Genomic DNA, 20,788 nt, shown 5'->3' on the forward strand with positions numbered 1-20,788 from the left:
GACCTTTGGGCTCAAGAATACCTCAAGAAACGGCGCCGAGGAATCAAAGCAGCAATCATCCGCTTGTGGTGTCTCAAACACCGGCTGATTCTAACATCGACAGTGGGGTTTTCTCAAGGTCCCAGAGTTTGCGCAGGTGGTCGGATACTTATACCGACGCGCCAACAATGGTTGCGTCAGAGGCAAACGTCCGACAACCACCATATAACCACCAACAGCGAACTGCAGGAGACACCACGATGGGAGTAATGTCTACTTTCTCTGACACACCACGATCGGATACTTCTTATGCATATCTTCCATCGATGCATATGTCTTCAGCCCCCCCAGTTCAATATCTTGGCTTTCATGAAGATCTGACAATAGACCTAAACAGCTTTGATTTTACGATGCCCGAGACTGCGCCAGATTACCCTCAAGGCTTTACAATAAACGAATCACAGTCAGAAAACCCGTCGGCGGCAGAGTAGTCAACGTCAAAACTGAAGATTGTCTATCCATGAACAGTGAAGCCGGCGTAGTGGTCTCTTCTTTTTTCAATCACTTCACTGTCTTCAAATTATGTGTATTGAAGGCTGGTATAGGCTGAGAAATCGCAAAAGCAGAGTTCTAGATCAGATTTGTTGGCTCATGCAGTCAGGTTGATGAGGGCCTTGTCAGATACAATGGGTGACTGCCGAGCACCACAGCGGTCAAGTGAATAACACTAGCCAGATCGCAATTCTCAAACAATGTGGTCGACCGGGCAACTCTTGGCCTTCAATGATCATTTCTTTGGCGCTTTTTCAGTTGAACAAAATCTTAATCACCGTTATGTTTAATGCCAGCAGCCCATAACATCTCAGTTCCTTGCTTTATCAGTCATCGGTCTTACCGTCATATTTTGATGTGCTCTGTCCACGACCCTCGCCCACTTCTAGCCCGTCTCTACCTCCAATTTTTCGCTTTATCCCTCAACAGCTTCTGTCAAGGTAGCCTCGCATCCCTGTCTAGAGCGGCATCAGAGAGTAACGAACTTGGGTTGACGATACTTCGGTGTTGACCACCACCATCGTTCCCCACCTCTGTCGTGGATATAGGTCGATTACCAACGAAATCAACAGATCACTTCAAGCTCAGTTTGCGAAAGACTTCCCCGTTACAACCTTCTGATTTCGAAATGTATACATAGTACAGAGCTTTATTCTAACGTCCGCATGGACCGAGAGCTCTTACTTCTCGCAAGACATTACGCAACTCAGTCCTGAGGTGATACCAGTTTGTCCCAAGTCATCAGCTACTCGGCAAGGCATTTCCAAGTGCTCTTTTTCTTGTCGGTCTTGAAACTTTTGCTGCCTGCTACAACTTGGTGATAGAGTTTTTCCGCAATAACTAGAGGGGCCACAAAGTAACTGTTCATGATGATAAATGAATAGATGTCGCAGTCTTCGGGCTTCTAACACGTCAGCTTCATTGATGAGCGGCGTAGTGGTATACCAAGATTACCCTACACCCTTGGCGATGGAGGTATGTTTGATGCCGAGCACATCTTGGCACTCTGCAAGTCTTTATTTCGCTTGAGTCTATGCGTCTTCAGTTTGGGACTCTGAGAAAAGCTTGCCTCAGAATAGGCATCTTGACGACTGAGAAAACAAGATTTGTACACAAACCCAAGACGTAATGTTATAGCATGATCTCGGCCCGGGCATGCTAGTAAACGTGCTCACTCATGAGCGTTCATGATTCCCGGCTCCTAGAGCTTCGCTTCTACCCCTCGAACATGACCTAGTCTCAGCACACCCCAAGACATGCATTTCTTTACACCCGCACCAGCATGAAGCACCTATTATGAACAAGGAGGAACCCGCAATTGTGTCTTTCAAACTGTTTGCCCGGACTTGTTGTATCTCAGTAAGGCTGGCCGCTTTGCTGATGTCGCGTCGCTCTCACAAGTTTTGTCACCCATCGATAATCGGAACCATGGCGCGACCCCATCCTATATTTTGCGCCTGGCTGTTTGTAGATCATCTCGTGAACTTTAGCCAAGAAAGGCTCATCAACAAAGGTCAATCGGGCTAAACCGAAGCACCCCGTTATGCGTTATGGAGTCATAGTCTCAAGCCCCATTACCGCCGTTGGAAATTTGGTCTTATGGGTAGTACTGTTCGTTGTGCAATACCCTTGTCGCTAACGAATCTATATGGGCACTGGCATCTGGGGCATCTTTAATCATGTAGTTTACTGGTACTTGACGGAGGGCATTTGCAAACCGAAAGACCTCGCATGTCCCACAGCCACGGAACGCTTCGACTCCATCGACAGAACTGGTCTCAGAGAGTCCTGCAACTTGCAATAGTTGAAGCTGTTCTCAGCTATCGTCCTAGGCAGCCATTGCAGTAGCAACGGGGGGTTGCCTTATCTTGCCACACACCTCGATACCCCGATGCCCACATCTGGTGCAACCAGCAGCCAATCAGGGCAACATCAGCTACCTAGTGCTTATTCTGGATGGTGGTTGGTCCTCCAACGATGCTACGCTGCGGATGGCTCCTCGTGACAAGGCTGAGAACATCACGCTGCCCGCAGCACACGGTGTGAGCGGAGGACAGAAGCTGTTCAAGCCGGTTTTCTCTGCTACATCTCGCTCTCCCTTTCTGAGGCTTCTTTGTACTGCTGCTCCCTTGCTGAAATCCGGCACCAGAACTGACGCGACATGGACAAGTCTGTCCCCGCCCGCGACTTCACTGTCGGCTGGGTCTGCGCTCTGCCCATCGAGCTGGCAGCCGCGACCGAGATGATGGACGAGGAGTTCGCCGAGCTCCCTTCTCAGCCAAATGATTCCAACGTTTACTCCTTTGGCCGCATCGGAGTCCACAATATCGTGGCTGCCTGCCTACCCGCCGGCCAGATGGGCACAAACCAAGCAGCTACAGTAGCCAGCCAGATGAAAACCAGCTTCCCCTCGCTGCGGTTCGGCGTGCTAGTTGGCATCGGCGGCGGCGTCCCAGATCTCGGCAACGGTATTGACATCCGTCTTGGCGACGTCGTTATCAGCCGGCCAACGGGGCCGTATGGTGGAGTGATCCAGTATGACTTCGGCAAGACTGGGGCAGACGGTCGCATCGATCGCACCGGTAGCCTGAATGCGCCACCAACGATCCTTCTCAACGCCTTATCCAAGCTCAGCGCAAACGACCTTCGCCAAAGGACAAAAGTCTCCAAGTACCTAGATCAGCTCTCCAAGCAGCCAAAGTTTGCGTCGCCAGGCTCTAAAAATGACACTCTCTACCTTGCATCATCGCTACACATTGGTGGAGCTACATGCGCAAAATGCCGTCCACAAGACATAGTGGACAGGGACGTACGCCCGACGACAGAGCCGGTTCTTTTCTTCGGCAACATCGCTTCTGGGAATCAGGTGATGAAGGATGGGCCGACGCGCGACAGATACAGTCAAGAGCTGGGAGGTGTCCTGTGTTTTGAGATGGAGGCAGCCGGCCTGATGAACAACTTCTCTTGCATTGTGATCCGAGGCATCTGCGACTATTCCGACGCGCACAAGAACAAACAGTGGCAACCGTACGCGGCAGCGACGGCAGCGGCGTACGCAAAAGAGCTGCTAAATACCATTCCATTAGTAGTATCGAACAATCCGAACAGGCCAGAGGGGCTAGAACAGCCAGAAGACCTAGGGGGACCAGAGAACTGTTAGTAAAGCACCCATTTGACAGCTCAAAGTCTAATGCCTACCAGCTCGTCAGACATCCCACGTTATCGTACCATTTGCACGTAGAGAAACACACGAACAAGAGCTTCGCGCTTCTGCTGCTAGAGATCGGGAGCTCCGCATCATTGCCGAAAGAGAACTCGAGGAGTTCAGACAGCAACCTAGGGAAATACAGCGCTTCGCCCCTGTTCGGGTTAGAGGTGGCCACGAAGAACATACACGTCGACAAGAAGCGGAAGGACACAGTGATGGACCGAACACCGTCAAGGCGAGACCGAATTCTGCACCGTTGACCAGCTGGGCGGGACCCACTACGTCTGAAACGAAGAGAAGGCGGGAGAAATACAATGGACAGCCGTATAAGACGTTTGATTGCTATGATCCCAAGGTGTTCTTCAGCAGTCCAGGATGCGGACGGCCGTTTGATGTTGTTAATCCTGAGGGGGGAAAGATTCAATGTTGCTATTGTAGGAAGAAATGGACGATTTGGGGTAGGGGGAGGCTTCGTTAACGATGAGATTATGTACAAGATACCTAAATTATGTCCGCTTGTTAGTGTAATTCCACCAAGCTTTTCCTAGTCTTTCAATTTTCCTCTCCATCCGATTGCTTTACACTATACACGTGCAGGTCCAGAAACAGGGGACTTCAAAAAGAACCCCAACCGTAGTGCCAAAGCTTGATCAATGTAAGGGCTATAACCGTTAGCTCGAAGTTGTTACTAGCCATAGTGAAGCTTTGCGTAGATTTTCTAATGATTTACTATTAATGTCTTTTTCTCAGCCAGTACATCAGCCCTCTTACACTACGCTTGTTTAGCACCGTTTGCTATTCAAACCCCAATTGTGTCATGGTGCTACTGATGAGTTAACTGTAATCATTATTGCCGGTATTAAAATTTCCTAAGTTCCTAGACCAGAAGCAGTTCATTGACGAACAAGAGTCCAATCTGAACCGGAAGTCTAATTATCGAATAACCCTGCCCTTGACCCTCGCCCACTTCTAGCCCGTCTCAATCTCCAATCCTCCTCTTCGTCCTCCAAAAGCCTCTGACCGGGCAATCTCACAGCCCGGTCTAGAGCGACGGGTAGTCCTCGATGGCGTCCTCTCAACATAACGAGGCACAACACAAGCTTGCTTCCCGCATGCCAACCGCCGGAGAAGCTCATGGCATCCTTGGGGAGTCCCACTGAGATGCCCACGCATCCGTAGCCAGAAACCACTTCGAAGACGACGTTGAAGACGGAAAAGTGCACCGGGTCTTCCAAGAAATGCGACGTCTCGATGGTGACAATGATGAGCACGGCAAGTGTAAGCAACCAAAGGTCGTGGGCGAGCTGTCCACGAATCTGCTGGCTTACAAAACTCGTCCGAGACTCGAAGCCATCAGACGTCTTAGGTTTGGCCGCACCGACACCAGCAAAGCTGAGGTTGTCTTTGATTAGTTGAGTAAGGAACCCGTTTCCATCAGAGTGCTTTCTCTCCCCGGCGGAGGAGGAACTCAGAGGAGCCTCGTCATCGGCGTAGATACCCAGAGAGCGTTCTTCGTAGACGTTGGAGTGGCGCATCGTGATGACAACGGGGTAGACGGAGATGTACATCATGATGACATACAGAACCTGTAGCCCGGGGTAGGCGGAGGCGATGGGAATGACGTAGAAACCACCCGACCGGACAGCTAAAGGGGCGTTAGTCAAACAAGAACCATGGACAGGTGGCGTAAGGGCCAAGGTGGTTTCTTACCAAAGGCCTGGAACAGACCGTCCAGAACCCGGGCGCCGATAGGAATCGATTCAATGATCGGGTTGCCGATGTTGAGGACCTCAAATGCCATCCAGTCGATCCCATTCGTCATGACCACCATGAAGAACAGCCACCATGTTGGTCTCGATGGGAACAGGTTTGTGTATACCCGTCGCGGGTACTTGAGGATGAACTCCAACGTACTCTTCAGCTCCACATACGTTCCTTCCCCGGTGGTGAGCCGTAGCCCCTTCAACGCGGACCAGAAGATAAGTCTCAGAAACAGCGGGTACGCCGTGTTGCCCGCAAGAATCAGTAGGCCCATGGTAACGAGCACGAAGTACGCCTGCTGGAAGGGTACCATGTTGGCGTCAAGGAGCGACATTCCCGAGTTGTTGAACGCCGAGACCGCGAAGAAGATGCCGGCCCACCAGGGATTCGCGCCGTTGGATGTGGCAACTGTCGGCATGTTATTCGCTATCCAGGCTCCGAGGGCCAGGCTGCCGAGGACTTGCCAGAGGACGGAATACAGCGGCACAACGACGGACAACAGGCGAAGGGCGCGGTATTCATGGCCACCGAGCCGGGACCGTTCGGAGGCCGTGAGAGAGTGGAACTGGGCGTTGCGGCCTTCTTTGGTAGAGCTGAGAAACGAGAGCCACGGGCGGGTGGGCTTGATGCTCGAAGACACGGATTGCGTTGAACGGCGAGTGAGGTTTTCGGACGTATCAATCGTGATGTGGTTGCCCGTGGATCGATGCTGGCTCGAACCCCCCAGATCCATTACCCCGGTCACGCTTGCCTCGCCCTTGGCTCTAGGCGCAGCATCACCGCGGTTGAACATGGGTAACCGATTATGCTGCTGATCTCTTTCTTTCTCGGCCTGGACCGTCTCCCGGAGACTCTTCTCAAAGACGTGCTTCCTTGCCACGACCGTCCAGATGGAGACCCAGACGGAGCTTCCGACGATGATGAGCAGCCAGAGCATTACCTGCTGCCACACGGTCATCTCGCTGAGGTTGACGGTGTTGAGGCCGGCCTCCGTCATGGCGGAGACCACGAGGAAGAGCGAGTCGACATAGCTGATGCTACCGTGCGGGTTGGACGAGGCGTAGAAGATTACCGACGCAAGGAGGGTCGTGCCAATGAAGTAGGCGTAATGCAGGGTTATGAAGTTGAGGGGCGGGAGGAATGAGCGGAGGCCACTGCTTATCGAACGACGAGAGTTTAGAGTGTCGCAGCCCTCCGCTTCCGTGCGACGGTTGTCATCATGGTTCTGGCCGCGTTGATCAAGACTCGCCGGTCTCCGCAGATGAGATGACATCGTATTTAGCTGCGCTTCTGACCCTGCAAGCCTAGACCTTTGCCCAGCCGGGAAGGAAATTAGACTCTCGAGTCCGCGATGCCAAGCAGAACAGGCCACGCCCGCTGCACGAAAGCCAAGACCGAGTTGAAGGGTTGAAACTAGTCTCTTCAAGTCCTCGTTCCCTGCTCAAGCAACGTGTAAACCACTACGCCTGTCGATCGCCAAGCACCTGTCAGTGATTGAGTTTTCGGCGCATCGACCTTTTTTGTTTTCTTTTAGCCTTTGTCCAGCACACAGATTGTCGGTGAAGAGGCGCCAGGGGGTGGATTCGAGCCACTTGACCCCGGCGAGTCATTCGTCCATTTGGGCGGCAAGCGTCGCACTAGAACAGACCGCCGGCCATTAAGTCGTGGCTCTTTCATCTCGCTTGGCACGTGGGCCCACCGAGGTCTGTTCTCACCGAGACTCTTCACCGACGACTTATACTGGGCGCCCAACCTCGATGCAACTCTGTTCGGGTTTTCTTGGATCCGCATCTCGTCTTTGGACACAAACATGGGTGAATGCTGGCCTGTTCGTCCGATTAGGATTGCGGGACTCGCGATAGGGGCATCTCACTTGTTATGCCCAAACCCCTCGATTTTTGAAGCTAAGATGAAACTAGTTAACCCCTGAGGTCGGCCTCTTTGTCTCAACGACCACTTGGCTGGAGGTTTTGTAAGAGAGGCTCTCCCTCGACAAGAAACGATGAATTGTCACATCACATCACATCACGAAGCGGCAGAAAAAACATTTGTTCAGGCAAACCAATTGATTCAAACATCCTACTCAAGAACACCTAGCTATCATGTCCAGTGACACCAAACCCAGCCAAGTGAAACCAAAGCTCCTGAAGTCACCTTTTCCGTAACGTACACATGCCATGCTCATCGGTGTGTAAAACCGGTATGAATGTAGATAGACAAAAGAAAAACAACCCCTCATAAGCCCCCTTAAAGACTCTATCTGTCAACCGCCCATGGCTTAGAAACCGAGGAGCTTGTTGAAGGTGTCGGCGACAGCAGCGCTCTTGTCGCCGGAGGCGGCAACCTGGGCCTGGGCGTCCTTGCAGAGCGTCTTGGCAGCGGCGTTAGCGTTGCAGACGTTGGTGAGCTGGTCGCAGATGCGGTTGGTGATGATGTTGGGGTTCAGGGCGTCCTGCTGTCCCTTGGCGACGACGGGGTCGGTGGGAAGGAAGGTACCCTCGGTCGCCTTGCGGCCTGGACGGCCGAGCTGGAAGTCCATGGTGGGAGTGCAGGTACCGAAGTCAGCGGCGCCGGTGTCGGCGTTGGCGTCAGCGTTGTTCCCGGCGTTGTTGTTGTTGTTCTGGTTGTTGTTCTGGTTGTTGTTGTTGTTCTGGTTGCCGGCGTTGCTGGTCTGGTTGCCGGTGTTGGCGTTTGCGTTGTCGGCGGCTCCGCCAGTAGCAGCGCCACCACAGTCGTCAGCAGCGTTGTCGGCGGCGTTGTCGGCGGCGTTGTTGTTGTTGTTGTTGTTGTTGTTGTTGTTGCCGGTGTTGGCGTTGTTGTTGCCGGCGTTGTTGTTGTTGCTGCCGGTGTTGGCATTGCCTCCAGTGGCACCGCCAGCAGCCTGGCCCTTGATGGTGAAGTTGGAGAAGCCCTGAGCCTGCATGACCTCGGCGACGGAGAGGCCGGTGGCGTCGAAGGGGGTGGTCAGCGAGGTGGCCGAGTTGGCGTTCTCGGTGTCAGCGCCGACGACGGCCGGGTCAACCTTGGGCACGATGCCGCGGAGGGCCTCGGTGGCGGGGAGAGAGGCGTCGCCGCAGATGGAGGGGGTGCTAACGGCGAAGGGGTTGAAGTTCTGCTCGGCGGCGACGACGCCCTTGGCGGCCTCGAGAACGTCGTTGCCAGTGCCGAGGGCGGCGATCTTGTCAGCGAGCTGGAGCTTGGCGCAAGGGTCGGCAGCAGCGAGAAGGACGCCGGGGACGCCTCCAGCCAGAGTGGCGGCTTCACCGGGGGAGCCAGCCTGGAGAGACTGGACGGCGGCCACGGGAGCCTGCTCCTGGCCGAAGCGGGCTTCGACACAGGCCATGATGGCGGAGATGAGGATAAGCTTGGTGTAAGACATGTTGATGGTTGGCCTGGGTGTTCTGGGAATAGACAGTAGTGTCGAAAAGAATCGAAGTTGTATAAGTTAATGTAAAAGATTGTAAATGACCGGCTAGCGGTTGGTAGTTGGATCGAGACAAGAAAGAGTGTCAAGAACGTTAAAAAAAGTTCGCAGAACTGAAAGATTGAAGAGGAGAGAAGGATGTTTGTTGGTTGCTGGATGAGGAAGGGAGGGAAGCAGATGAGATGACAAGCCGGGCCAACTCCATTATATACACGAGAGACAGAGTCGACGGCGAGTTGTTTCCATGAGGCCAAGACTCTCGAGCATGGGCGAGAAGGGGCAGCCCGAGACAGCCTGCGACGATGACACTCCGTGACGGGCATCCCCCATCTCTTCTCACGACCCTCTACAGCTTGGCCATGTCGGTCGTCGGATGGTAGCGAGGCTCAAGGCCTCTGGCTCCTTGCTCGGATCCAGCAAACACCGTCATGGGACGAAACCAAAGCCGTCAGTCCCTGGGGCCATGAAGAGGCACTGGCCACCATCCCTTAACGACGATCATACTGCATGGTTAGGATGGAGTACCGCATGGTGCAGCCAGGACGTCACGGCCGGCACGGTGGCCCATGCCGTCGCATGTGCCCCAACCTGTCGTCCCAACTCGCCTCACACGTAAAGTTTGTCTCATGTCGCCGGGCTGAGGATTGGCGTCAGGGACGGCGAGGGTTCTTTTGCTCGGGAGTCCAGCCGAAGGGGCATGGAGGAGGCGCTTTACAGCCTAGGTTATGCTGCGCTGCTTTGCTTCACGATGCGCCAGCTGCCACTGGTAAGCCGAGTAGGACCGCTTAAGTCGAGTCAAAATCGGTTAAGCACAGCCGGCCCCCCAGTCGGGACCCAGTCGGGGGGGTCTTTTGAAGTTTCGCAAATGACCAAGAGAGAAGACCAGTAGAGGTGAAGTGAAGAAGAGAGAAACCCGACTTGCCGGATATGGCCATCTGGAGGCGAAAGGGGAGACAAGAAGGGGGTCTCTGCGCGGCAGCAACGTGCCAGGCGCCTGTTCGAGGATTAGCGCGCCCCTCCCGCGCCCCGCCGGTCAAGCGTAACAACATCCCTGCAGCAGTCTGTTTTTTTTCCCTCTCGCCCTCTCTCTCGGCGCTGGTGGCCGGGGAGGGAGACCGAAGACGCGGTCATTCCCAGCACCCTAAAACTGCCCTAGCATGCTCCAAAACGCGGAATCACCAAGTTTATCCACTATTTTTTTCTCGTGTCCTCTACCGTTACATGGCTTGAGGATGTGCGGCAGGCTTGACTCTAAGTCTAAACCTCCCCCCAGCTTGGACCGATGGGAGGAGTAGGGGGGCGACGAGGGGGTTGCGACGCGATGCCTGGACGGTTTGGAGCTTGTGTCTGGTAGGAGGGGAAAAGGACGACGATGAGGTGGTTTCAAAGGTTCTGTGACGCCCAAGACGAGTTGCGATGACATCGTTATGCTCACGAGAGCTTAGGCTTTAAACTTTCTGGTGGCGAGACGGCTGAGCCTACGGCCCAGTGTCATCTGATGAACAAGTAGTCAGAATCGATCCGCAAGCAAACCTGTCAAAAGTATGCGTAGTGCCGGAGCGAGAAGCCGTACTCACAGCGTCCTGCACGAGTCGTAGCATTAAGCTCTTGAAGAACCATGGGTAGGAGTAGGGAGGCTGACAAGCTTAGCGCCAGGCACATCTTGGATGGTGGAGGGTTAATCAAAATGCAATTTATCGCCAGTGCTTGTATTGTGGGTGGCAGTTTGGCTTCCCCCCCGGTCGACAGGTCCGATAAATTAACTGAGCCCGGGGCTCCGGTATTCAACTTCCCCAGGCGACCCAGCAGCCTAACAGAGAGCTTGTTTGGATGTCCGCTCGTTGATAACCGTCGCCGGCATGATTGAATGTCAGCGGTAAGCTGAGTGCAACGAGAAACAAGTCGACGTGATCTGCGCGTTGCCGAACTCTGACGCCAACGACTGTGCTGCTGCTCAGCATTAAGACGGTTGCTTGTCCATAACGCGACTCTCCCTGTCGCTGATCCGGATGGACTGGATTGTGTGCTTCACTGGCAGCTGTCAGTCTCGCTCGGCTCCAGCATCGTCACCAGTTGCCCTTCTTGCTCAGCTCTCGCCCGTTTTCGCTCCCCCTCCCCCATTGCTTTTCAGCCAGCGCCTAGCGACAGTTGCGGCAAAGGATCATCAGCCGGTGGGGGTGACATGGTAGATGGCAACGCTGACCCGAGGCCCCATGGTCCGGAACCGGCTCGCTGCGAAAGGCGGCTCAGCGGCACACGCCGTGACACTGTACTCCGGCAAAAGACGACCCGGGTCCTGGCTAAATTGCCTTGCTTTGGGTAGTTTACCAAGAACAGCAGGTCAACAGACAGCCGCTACGTCCAGCCACGAGTTGCGATCTCGCAGGGGTCTGTGCCAACGTTGGCCGTCTGTCCAGCCAACCCCCCAGATCCGATCGCATCGATCAAACAGCCTCACCAGGGGTCCTGAGACAGGTCCAAAACTTAATGGGTCTCGATGCAACCAAACACCACAGCAATATTCCTCTTCGGGCTTGCAAGTCCATTGGCCCCAGCAATTCGTGCCGCGCTTCTCAGACACAGGAGCCAAGCGGCTGGTCGACTTCTCTGCCCTTGCGTCCCTGTTGTCCAGGCCTCGCTCAGCTCCAGCATCTTGAGTTGCCGTCCGTCGGGGTCTGGGCCCGTCAGTCCGAAGCGAGGCGAGGCGAAAGGCTCATTTCAGCTTCACCGCCAAGAGCCCATGTTTGATCTGTGCTTCCTCTCACCGATCTTGTCTGCTTTATGCTTCTCTCGAGACCCTTCAGTAGGCGCTGGTGCAACTCATGTCATCTTGGAATAGAGGCATGCCGCCTTGGCAGGGGCGCGGTGTTGAAGCTGTGTGTCGACGCCGCGTGTCGGAAAGTAGTTCATTCCTGTGACGAAAAGACATATGTTACGTGTCAATCTTGTATGGCGATGCTTTGTGATGGTTTGACGACTGCAGCACGCTTCTTCGCGGTACGCAGCACCGAAAAGGCAATGATCTCGTTGCCTCTTGGTCCGAAAAGGGGCCAGAACTCGGGGCTCCCCTGAGCGTGGAAGCGAGTTGCACCTCGGCGGACACGAGGACGAGGTTCATAAGGGGGATCGCTCGCCTCAACCTTCCATCGAGTCAAGGCCTTTCATTCCGCTTCGTTCTCAATCTCCTTTGCATAACATGATCTCCCCAAGCCTCCCCGGCGCAGGCCTCGCCTAACTCCCGCCATCGACTGGACTCGGTGACTTTCCATCTGAAGTCAGGATGGCAGGCCTCTCTAGCTTTCCTGCCCTTCTGCTGTACTGTAGATCAGGCCTACCGGCACGGCACAGACCACAGCCACTCTCCGCCCGTAGGCCCATCCGTCCGAAGACCGCTGAGCCATTCTCCCGCACAACGGGTATTACGTGCTACTAAGGCGAGCAGTGGCCGGCGCATTACGCTGCCGTCCACTTGCATTTCGGTCTGGTTTTCATCCGATCTCTGGAGAAACGGTGGGTTCTCTGCCCACCTGGACCATCATGCGCAGCGCTCACGCCAATCCGGCCCTGTCATTCTGGTTCTGCTTTGCTGGGCGGTCACGACCCATCTACCGCATTAAGCGATTCGTGAGGGAAATGACAAGATGACCAATCTGCAAGTCAGCAGCTGACGACAGCGATTGCACCACACGCCAGTGTCATATAAAGACCAACCTGCTGCTGGTTGGTGCCACAGTGTTTTCTACCGATACGGCCGGTGCTGGATCCCAGAAGCCAAGAGGAGAAAATGAGTTATCAAGTCTAGCGATTCAGTATTGATTATGACGGCATAACCGGTCGCCAGAAAGCGGCGCGTTGTTACGTAACTTGCGCAACCATTTACTGTTGTTTTCCAGCTGCCCGCCACTTGCATACGACTCTTTTCTTCTCTATATTACTCTAGTGTTTTTGATGTCTCTTGTGTGGGACTCTCGAGATTTTAACCATCGGACGGTAAGGGTTCCCGATGTTTCTGCTGACATCTGATACCGCATAGTATACCATGTTTTGTCCCAGAGGTCACGTCATTGATTCTCATTGATGCAACATAGTCACTCGCAGTCTCGTTAAAAAAACATGTCAATTCTTCGCATGTATGATTATGTTGTTCACGCTTGGACGTACGGCCCTCAGCCTCCTACCCATCAAGTACTGGGTATCATATACTATGTTCGCCCACTGGTAATTATATCCTTGTCTCGCTTCGTCCATCAACCAACCTTGTGCTGTGCAAATCGAGGCGTCAGATCTGGATTTTTCGTCCTCAGTGCATGAGCCACGTCTCGCCGGAGGCAAGACCCTGTGTGTTGTAACCAATCGTGGGTAAGTCACAAGCATCTGGTCCAATGTTTTGAATGCCTATGACTCTCCGCCTCTTCGAATGGCATCACGCAAACGTATTACTAGTCTGACAGCGAACGTTAATATCCTTAGTCGTCTCGCCCCTGATTCAGGGAGGACAGCAACCCTCGGCATTGGCTTCTTGCAAATTCGTGTACTTGTCCAGCTCTTGCTGAGGAGCTGATGAAGTTGTGAATCTCTGGAGAGCTCCGATAGATCTGCTCGGACAGCCTGCTAACGGATGAGCTCTCCCAGCTCAGACATGGCGTTTTGCACACAAAAACGATGGTAGTGATTCGTATCATGTTAGATTCGCCGAGGCAAATACTCATGTGACTGACACAAGACAAGGACTACCACCATATCCAAAGCAAGCTTGATTCTACGTGAACGTTCCTACGACTGCCTCCGACCTTGACCATGACGAAACCAAACCAGGCAGAATTCCCCTGAAGAACTATGATCTTGGAATGGACAAAGTCGCTTCGTTGGTTTTTGTTGTGGCTTTGAACCAAGAGCTACGATGGGCTTTTCCAGTAACAGCTGGCGCTCGTAGTCTTGCAGACGACAGACCCGATGGATTTTGTGGACATCAGAGAGCTTTACGAAATGAGGTTCCGAGTATAGGTTTCCAGGGCATTGGTAGATATGGATTCAGATATGGATTCGCGTCTCACGAAGAGGGTCAAAGACGATCGTATGGGTAAGACTTTATGCTTTCCCTTGCTCACGGACATAGAAGCTGTAATCACTTTTTCGTTGGTTAATTGAATATCCTCGGAAGGTGTTGAGACAAGGTTGCGACACGTGGTAACAACATATCTTGAGGTGAGGCGAAGCGAATAGTGTTGATGAAGATTTTGCCGTATTGAGAGACGTGACAAGACAAAAGTTCTGGTTCACCAGGAGGAGAAAGATGTGCATCTGCCAGACCGGTATGCGACGTTCAAGTGTCTTAAGCCTTCTTTCTCTTGCGCCAAGATGCTTTAGATCAGAATCGAGCAGATGAGGGACAAGAAAGTAGTCAATAGGGGTGGATTGAGTGTTTCCAGCCTTGTTATTCTTCATTTGTATCTTAAGATATATGGATGCAAAGGGAAACGGTGAAAACATTCGGTTGTTTTGATATCTGAAGCTGCTCTATATTATCTACTTAAACGAGCCTATGATTTACCTTGGAAGAAGTTTGTTCATCACAGCATTGTATACAGACAAGTATACAACAATAATTAATTCTTGGCATGCTCTTAGAGCATAACACCTGGTCCTGTCTCAACAGAAAAGCGGCAGTCTAGTATCGACAATGTTTGTGAAAATTGATAAGCTGATTGAACCGAATTGTATTCAATACACTCTTGTTCTTTCCGCTAAATGCATACCTTACCCAGGACTGGGGAATTTCCGGTTTCCTTGGACAACAAGATGTGCTGAGTCTGACCCTTGTGAAGAACCTGGTTTCTCTGTTTTGTCGCCATTTCTCAAGTTATAACTATACCTACTTTGGTTATATCCTTTGTAATTTTTCAAATAGCAGCCCAACATCGCAAGTTCTCCCTCCCAAGCCATATTTCCATCACTCAGCTCCCTGTCTTTTATGTTCCTCGAGGGATTGATGCTTATGTTCTGTTGCCAGTGAGTGTTACAGGGGCCTCCGTCTAACAGCATCGGCTCGCCACAGCGATAGCACAGCCGCTCAACTCGGCAGCCGGTCAGCCGAGCCGTCGTTGTAATGCCGTACTGATCCCTTCTATATTTGCCCACGATTATGATTACCTCGTTACCACGGAGTCTGGAGATACCTCTGCGGAATTCAATTCATGCATTCCAATTTGCCCTGGTCCTCTCTCCTCTGGGCAAGAAAATGGTCAATTCTTTCAGCATAGGTGCGCTTTGGTACAAAGCTTTGAGGACCGCAGTAAAATACGCAGGATTCCATTGTATGCTGACCCCGACTCTCTGTAGGCCTGCCATGAAGTCAGTCCACAGCGCTTGCAGCTCAGCCGGTGCTCGCATTGAACGACGTCTGCCTGGGTCATGGAGCCATTGCAGGTCAAACCACGCAGCTGGCTCGAAGTGGAAGCAATTTTCACGAAGGACAAAATCGTGTACCTCGTTTAGTAACGAGGGGTGAATCTTGTATAAAACCGGACGCAGACAATAGCAATCCCTGACTTTTTTACCGCACATGTCGCAAATCCATCAGTGTCTTTCACCTGGTTTCTGAAGAGAGCCAAGTCGGACGTGAAGCCACTCGCGGCAAGGAATGAGCTCTGGATCACAGTTTTCGTAGATCATCAGTCGAACTTCTCTCGGTACATGTAGAAACGAAACATTTTGGATGATTGGAGCCACAGCCTGCGATCCGCCCCCAGCTGCTCCTGGGTGGGCTGGAGCGTTGGGGCCCTGATTGGGAAGTGCAGGTTGCGCGTTAGGCCCCAAAGCAACTTGCTGCTGCAGATTATTGATTCGGGCAGAGTGTGCCTTGTATCGTGGATGCCTAGCCTCTGGCATTATGATCGCGTATCTCACCAAGGGTATACTTGAACGAGTGATCGTTACACCTAGCCTGCAGGTCGTCTTTGGTATAGTAGGAAGTACAGGGTTAATGCAATTTCAAGGAAATACACTCAATGGTTTTATGGTGTGACTGTCTTCAGATCGAAATCTGCAATGTCTAGGCTGAGATTAGTTCGCTGAAAGCTGGCAGAGATAGGGCAGTAGTTCTAGAAATCATAATGAGAACTCGTCAACCCTACTTATATATAATCTGTGTGATTGTCTAATTATGAGCCAACGGTGCTCTATGCCATTTGCGTAGAAAACAGGAGGTGTCGACAAAACGGACATTTCTGTCGTCGAACAACAATCCTTTGTCCCAGGAACTTGGGAATGGCGCGCAATACTGAAAAGTTTTTTGAAGGGCTTTATGTTCGTGCAGAGAATACAAAGAAGATATGGTGTGAGTAAATTCAACAAAGACAATCTCTTGATTGCTCCATAATTGCTCATGCAGGTCCCTCTATGTTCTAAAAGCACAAAGTCCGTGGACCAAAGTCACTGAGGAAAGTAATCAGTTTTCCTCATGGGGGTTCCTGATCCCTTGTGCCTATTCTCTCACCATGTTGTTCATGCAGAACTTGAAGTCTTTTACAACAAGGAGACGCAAGGTTTTGTCTACATGTTTGTTCTCTGGAGAAAAGGACAGTAATATTGCCGCGTCGTGTTAACTAGTCAAGTTCAAAAAAAGAAACAAAAAGACTCGGAAACACTGGGGGCAATCCACAAATTTGGACATCAAGATTTCCAACGGAGTTTGAGTCAAACAAGGCACAGATCTAAGTTGATGATGGACCCCCAACTCAATCATCCATGTTCGTGTGCTTCAGACAGTAGTGGCCATAGTAGCCGTCCTGTACCTTCTCGATGACCATTAAATCAGCCATGTCTTATAGTGATGCCTAAATAAACAGACTGGGCTTCTTTGTAGGCTATACTAGTAGGGATAGCGGAAGATTACTTGAATCCGTTGTAATGTCGTCTCGGCTCAGGCCCAGGGAGGTCTAACAACGTGACCAGAACCTCCATAGAGTTCCCAGATTATCTAGCATACGTATACGTGATCAAATAGACAAACAATGACCAACAATACTTATCGAAGACATAAGTAGAGGTACTAAACCATAACATGATAAAAAGTAACCAGTGTTCTAGAAACACATGAACCATCAACTCTATCAATAAACCATTTATCCGGATGGATAATCACAAATCAGTGGTCAACTTGAGATTAATAACAAGTCAACTGCGCCAAGTAAAACGCTGTGATTATGGCTCAACTTAATATTGACGTCGTGACGCTGTTTTTGTCTTTCATTCACTCTCACGCCAACAACTTTCAGTATTCACGCTACAGTTGCGAACCTACTCAACAAACTCTAATTACCTGCAACCTACAGTATGAGAAAGTCCCACTCCTCCTTTCTCATGACAAACATTTCATCGATTGCATTGCTACGCGTGACCAAGAGTGGCCTGATGATCACAGGGAGTCGCCGACACCAAGAACACCAGACCACGATGAAGTGCTCTCGGTCTTTCTTCTCGCCGTCGCCGCCGCCCTTGCCGGCTCGCTTCATACCAACTAGGGAACGTGGAGCTTGTGGAGCAATAGGTTCGCGGCGGACTGTGCGGTACCATCACCTGATTGGTTCCAACGGCCGATAGGTAGCGCAGCTAAGAACAAGGGAATTGGAACGAGCTGGAATGTAGAATGACTCGAAGGCGACGGTTTCGATCGTATTACTGTTCGTCGGAGGGCAACTGAACAGCCACACTCGTTTTACAGAAGCACGCAGATCCGCGAGCACACCACTGCTGAAGGGACGGGGTATCTGGAATTCGAGCAGCCGATTGGCCGAGACAATGTCTAGTTGCACCTTGAACACGAGTGACGAACTTGACTCAAGTTGCATATTTGATTGGAGCACAGGGCCTCGGTTTAGAGGGGCTCTCAACTTCTGGGGCATTCACTGGGTCTTTCCACTTGAGCACAGCAATACGAGAAACCTTGGAAAGTATGCAATGCTCGACCATCGACTTTTCTCTTCTCGATGTTTTCGAGCGAGTGCTTCGGCGACTGCGTTACGTTTGGGACTTCTGCGCCGTGACTTGCCGCGCTGAACCAAGCACAGCCCGGGTTGTTAAGCTGACGACAGGCTGTCTACAACCTTGCAACTCACCCCCCCCCCCCCCCCCCCCCCCCCCCCCCCCCCCCGAAAGGGCGAGGCAAACTTGGCTACGCGCGACACCCCTGAGAGGGCTGGGCATTCTGACGTCGTTTGGTGGGGGCATCGTGTCCCTGTGTACCTCTGAAAGGCCTCCCTCTTCCCGTTCCCCTCCCACACCATCTCCAAGACCAAGCCCTGGCCAGACCAAGGCCAGGCCTGCAAGTGAAGCCTGTCAATATAACGTTCGCTAAGCTAGCGAGCGGCCCTGTCGCTGCGCGTTTCTGTACCTGCGTCCGCCCGGATTTTGCCAGGTATTTTCGGTGCCCCCGCCCAGAGATCGCACCAGAAACCCCAAAGCGCCCCGAACTCTTGACGGACTCTGGGAATGTTAGTGGAGTAGCCCGAGGCAGCATATTCCCACGCCGAGAATGTGGTTCCCTGTCGAGGGCAGAACTAGGCTCCACACTAGGAGCCTCGGCCGTTATTGCTTGCTCTGCTGCAAAGTGGGCTCATGACCGCGAGTTCCGGACCTTTGCCATGGTTGCATGGGCGGTGTGTGCGCATTTGCCTTTGGTGGGGTTTTACACTAGACGAAGCCAAGCGAAATGCTGACAGGAAAGCATCCAGGCCTCACATGATCTAAGAAAGCCAGCGACTGCTTTGTTTTTCGCTTTAATTTTTCGACACCTGTTGTAGCCGTATGTTGTTGCTAAACGAAACTCCGTAGGACCCCCGTTCAATGGATATATGCGTATATACAGAGTACCGTGATGTTGTGGTGTCATCATTATCCCGATTTCCCCCTCCCCACTCCCAAAATCATTAGTCTAGTGGTTTAGATAGATATCAATGCTCGCTAATAGAAAAATAGTCCAATATCCAATGTACACATTACCATTGCTTGGTCTGTTTCTCACTTTGTTACGTGGATGCCTTGATTTCCATGGTCAGCGTCGGCACGCGGAACGTCACGACGTTGGTGGCCGAGAGCGCTTCGGAGCCAAGACCCATGTACCCAAGGTAGGTCGCGGTCGTGGGGAAGTTGGCATGGTTCATGGATGGGAGCTTCGTGATGAGAGGGGACAGGTCACCGACGAAGTGCTCGACCGTCGCAACTGCCTTCCAGGTCAAGACGTATTGGTCCAGGCTGTTTTGGCCAAAGAAGAGTTGACTTTGAAGAGGTGGATGTCAGCTAAGAGCTCGACGACAGGTTCCCCATTAGACATAGACTGAGGTAGCACCACTTACAAGCTCGTTCCGTTGATCGTCTCCGTCGTAATGGCACCCGCGCCGTTCTGGTATCCAATGGGCTGCGTCGCTGAGCCAAATGTGCCAAACCACACCATCACTTCGTACTTGGCCTTGGTGCTGTCACTCGCAGAGTCCTTGTCGTCATCCAAGAACATATCGATCGCGACGTTAGTGTTGGTTTCGTTCTCAGTGAGCTCGGCCTCGTCCGTATTGGTGGCCGCCGCGCCGTCAGTAGTGTAGTTGCCAACCGAGTAGGACCATTCGACATCGACGTTAACGTTCGTCAGGGTAGAGATGGAAACCGGAAGGATGCTGCCGTCGACCTTGATGTTAGGGAAAGCGTGGACGGGCTGCGTCTCCGGACCGCGGGGGTAGCGCCATGTGACGTAAAATTCGGGCGCGCTGAAGTCGGTTGCGTAGGTCTGGTTGTTGAACGTGGTCACCTGGGGCACGGGTTAGCTGCGATGTTGCTCATGCATCGGGTATGGTCGCTGGCGAAGCCAGCTTCGAGTTGAACTGGGTGCATGTAGCTATGTCCAGAGCTTGAACTCGAACTCGGCGACAGACGAAGCCCCGCGATCGGGAACTGATGATAGAGGGGTTGAGTTGACGTACGTTCATGCAAAGCAAGCCATCTTCGCCTTCGTTCCAACCCCACTGGTTCGGGTTCACTACATCAGAAATCGTTAGCATGCCGAGTGTCTTGTTATGATGAAGGGCAAGTGGTGCATTGGATTCTATGTTTCCCCAGCATAGGCAAGCCAACGAAAACAGCCCAAAGATTGCGCCGCCCAGACAGGTTTCGCAATTCAAGGGAGCAAAAGGTCAACCCAGTTTTTTTGGGCTCATGTCGGAAGCTCAACACGGTCCGCGAGCCAGCAACACACAAACAAAAAGACGGGAGCCCGTGGTTTCCCAAGCAAAACGCATCAACAAGTTCGGATGACAGCGCGCAAGAGGACCGGACGGGAGAGGCTTGACTGCATCGTGGTGTCCGGTCCGTGCCGCCATCTCATGACAGAGAGAGGCAGGTACCGGAAAGAGCAGAGAAAAAGACATTGCGAGAGCAAGAGAAAGCGGGACGAGACTTACGTGTGTACTCCTGGCCCTTGGATTGAGGGTGAAGACCAAATGCCTTGGCGCAGGAGACCATGGCCGTGATGCCATTGTTCTTTGGTATCGTCCCAGGGTTGTCGGGCTCAGTGAACAATGGCTTTTCGCCGTTTGCGCTTCGGCCGGCATCGAGTCCCATAAGAATGCCGAGGGTGACTCCGATGGGGACGGCTAGCAACACGAAGTTGACGACCCAGCGGAAGCCGAGGAAAGGCATCGTGAAAAGGATGAGAGAAACGAGTGTGAAGTTGAGCCTTGCGGTGCGCTTTGCGCTGCCTGTCGTCGTTTCACCCAAGAAGGTTGAGGCGATAGAGATGGACAAGCTACAGGCGGAAATCCGGCTTGTATTCGCAACAGCAGCAGCAGCAGCAGTAGCAGCACATGCAAAGAAGCGAG

The 20,788-nt window shown here is 52.4% G+C and overlaps 4 protein-coding genes across 4 annotated transcripts; 1 reads left to right on the forward strand and 3 right to left on the reverse strand.

Moving 5' to 3' along the window:
* Positions 1 to 2,692: 2,692 nt before the first annotated feature.
* On the forward strand, positions 2,693 to 3,691 carry ColSpa_01719 (uncharacterized protein; the record flags this gene model as incomplete). Its single annotated transcript, XM_049267931.1, has 1 exon — positions 2,693 to 3,691. One exon carries the CDS (start codon positions 2,693 to 2,695, stop codon positions 3,689 to 3,691), a length of 999 nt encoding a protein of 332 aa, XP_049123888.1.
* A 977-nt stretch (positions 3,692 to 4,668) lies between these two features.
* ColSpa_01720 (low-affinity potassium transport protein) lies at positions 4,669 to 6,773 on the reverse strand (the record flags this gene model as incomplete). The annotated part of the gene is made up of 2 exons (XM_049267932.1): positions 4,669 to 5,384; positions 5,450 to 6,773. 2 exons carry the CDS (start codon positions 6,771 to 6,773, stop codon positions 4,669 to 4,671), a joined length of 2,040 nt encoding a protein of 679 aa, XP_049123889.1.
* Positions 6,774 to 7,778: 1,005 nt separating this feature from the next.
* On the reverse strand, positions 7,779 to 8,879 carry ColSpa_01721 (uncharacterized protein; the record flags this gene model as incomplete). Its single annotated transcript, XM_049267933.1, has 1 exon — positions 7,779 to 8,879. The coding sequence occupies one exon, from the start codon at positions 8,877 to 8,879 to the stop codon at positions 7,779 to 7,781; it is 1,101 nt and encodes a 366-aa protein (XP_049123890.1).
* Positions 8,880 to 18,949: 10,070 nt separating this feature from the next.
* On the reverse strand, positions 18,950 to 20,609 carry ColSpa_01722 (endoglucanase A; the record flags this gene model as incomplete). The annotated part of the gene is made up of 4 exons (XM_049267934.1): positions 18,950 to 19,199; positions 19,277 to 19,722; positions 19,895 to 19,950; positions 20,372 to 20,609. 4 exons carry the CDS (start codon positions 20,607 to 20,609, stop codon positions 18,950 to 18,952), a joined length of 990 nt encoding a protein of 329 aa, XP_049123891.1.
* Between the last annotated feature and the right edge of the window lie 179 nt (positions 20,610 to 20,788).

This window comes from Colletotrichum spaethianum (assembly GCF_022836535.1).
Source record: "Colletotrichum spaethianum MAFF 239500 DNA, contig03, whole genome shotgun sequence".
Lineage (NCBI taxonomy): Eukaryota > Fungi > Ascomycota > Sordariomycetes > Glomerellales > Glomerellaceae > Colletotrichum > Colletotrichum spaethianum.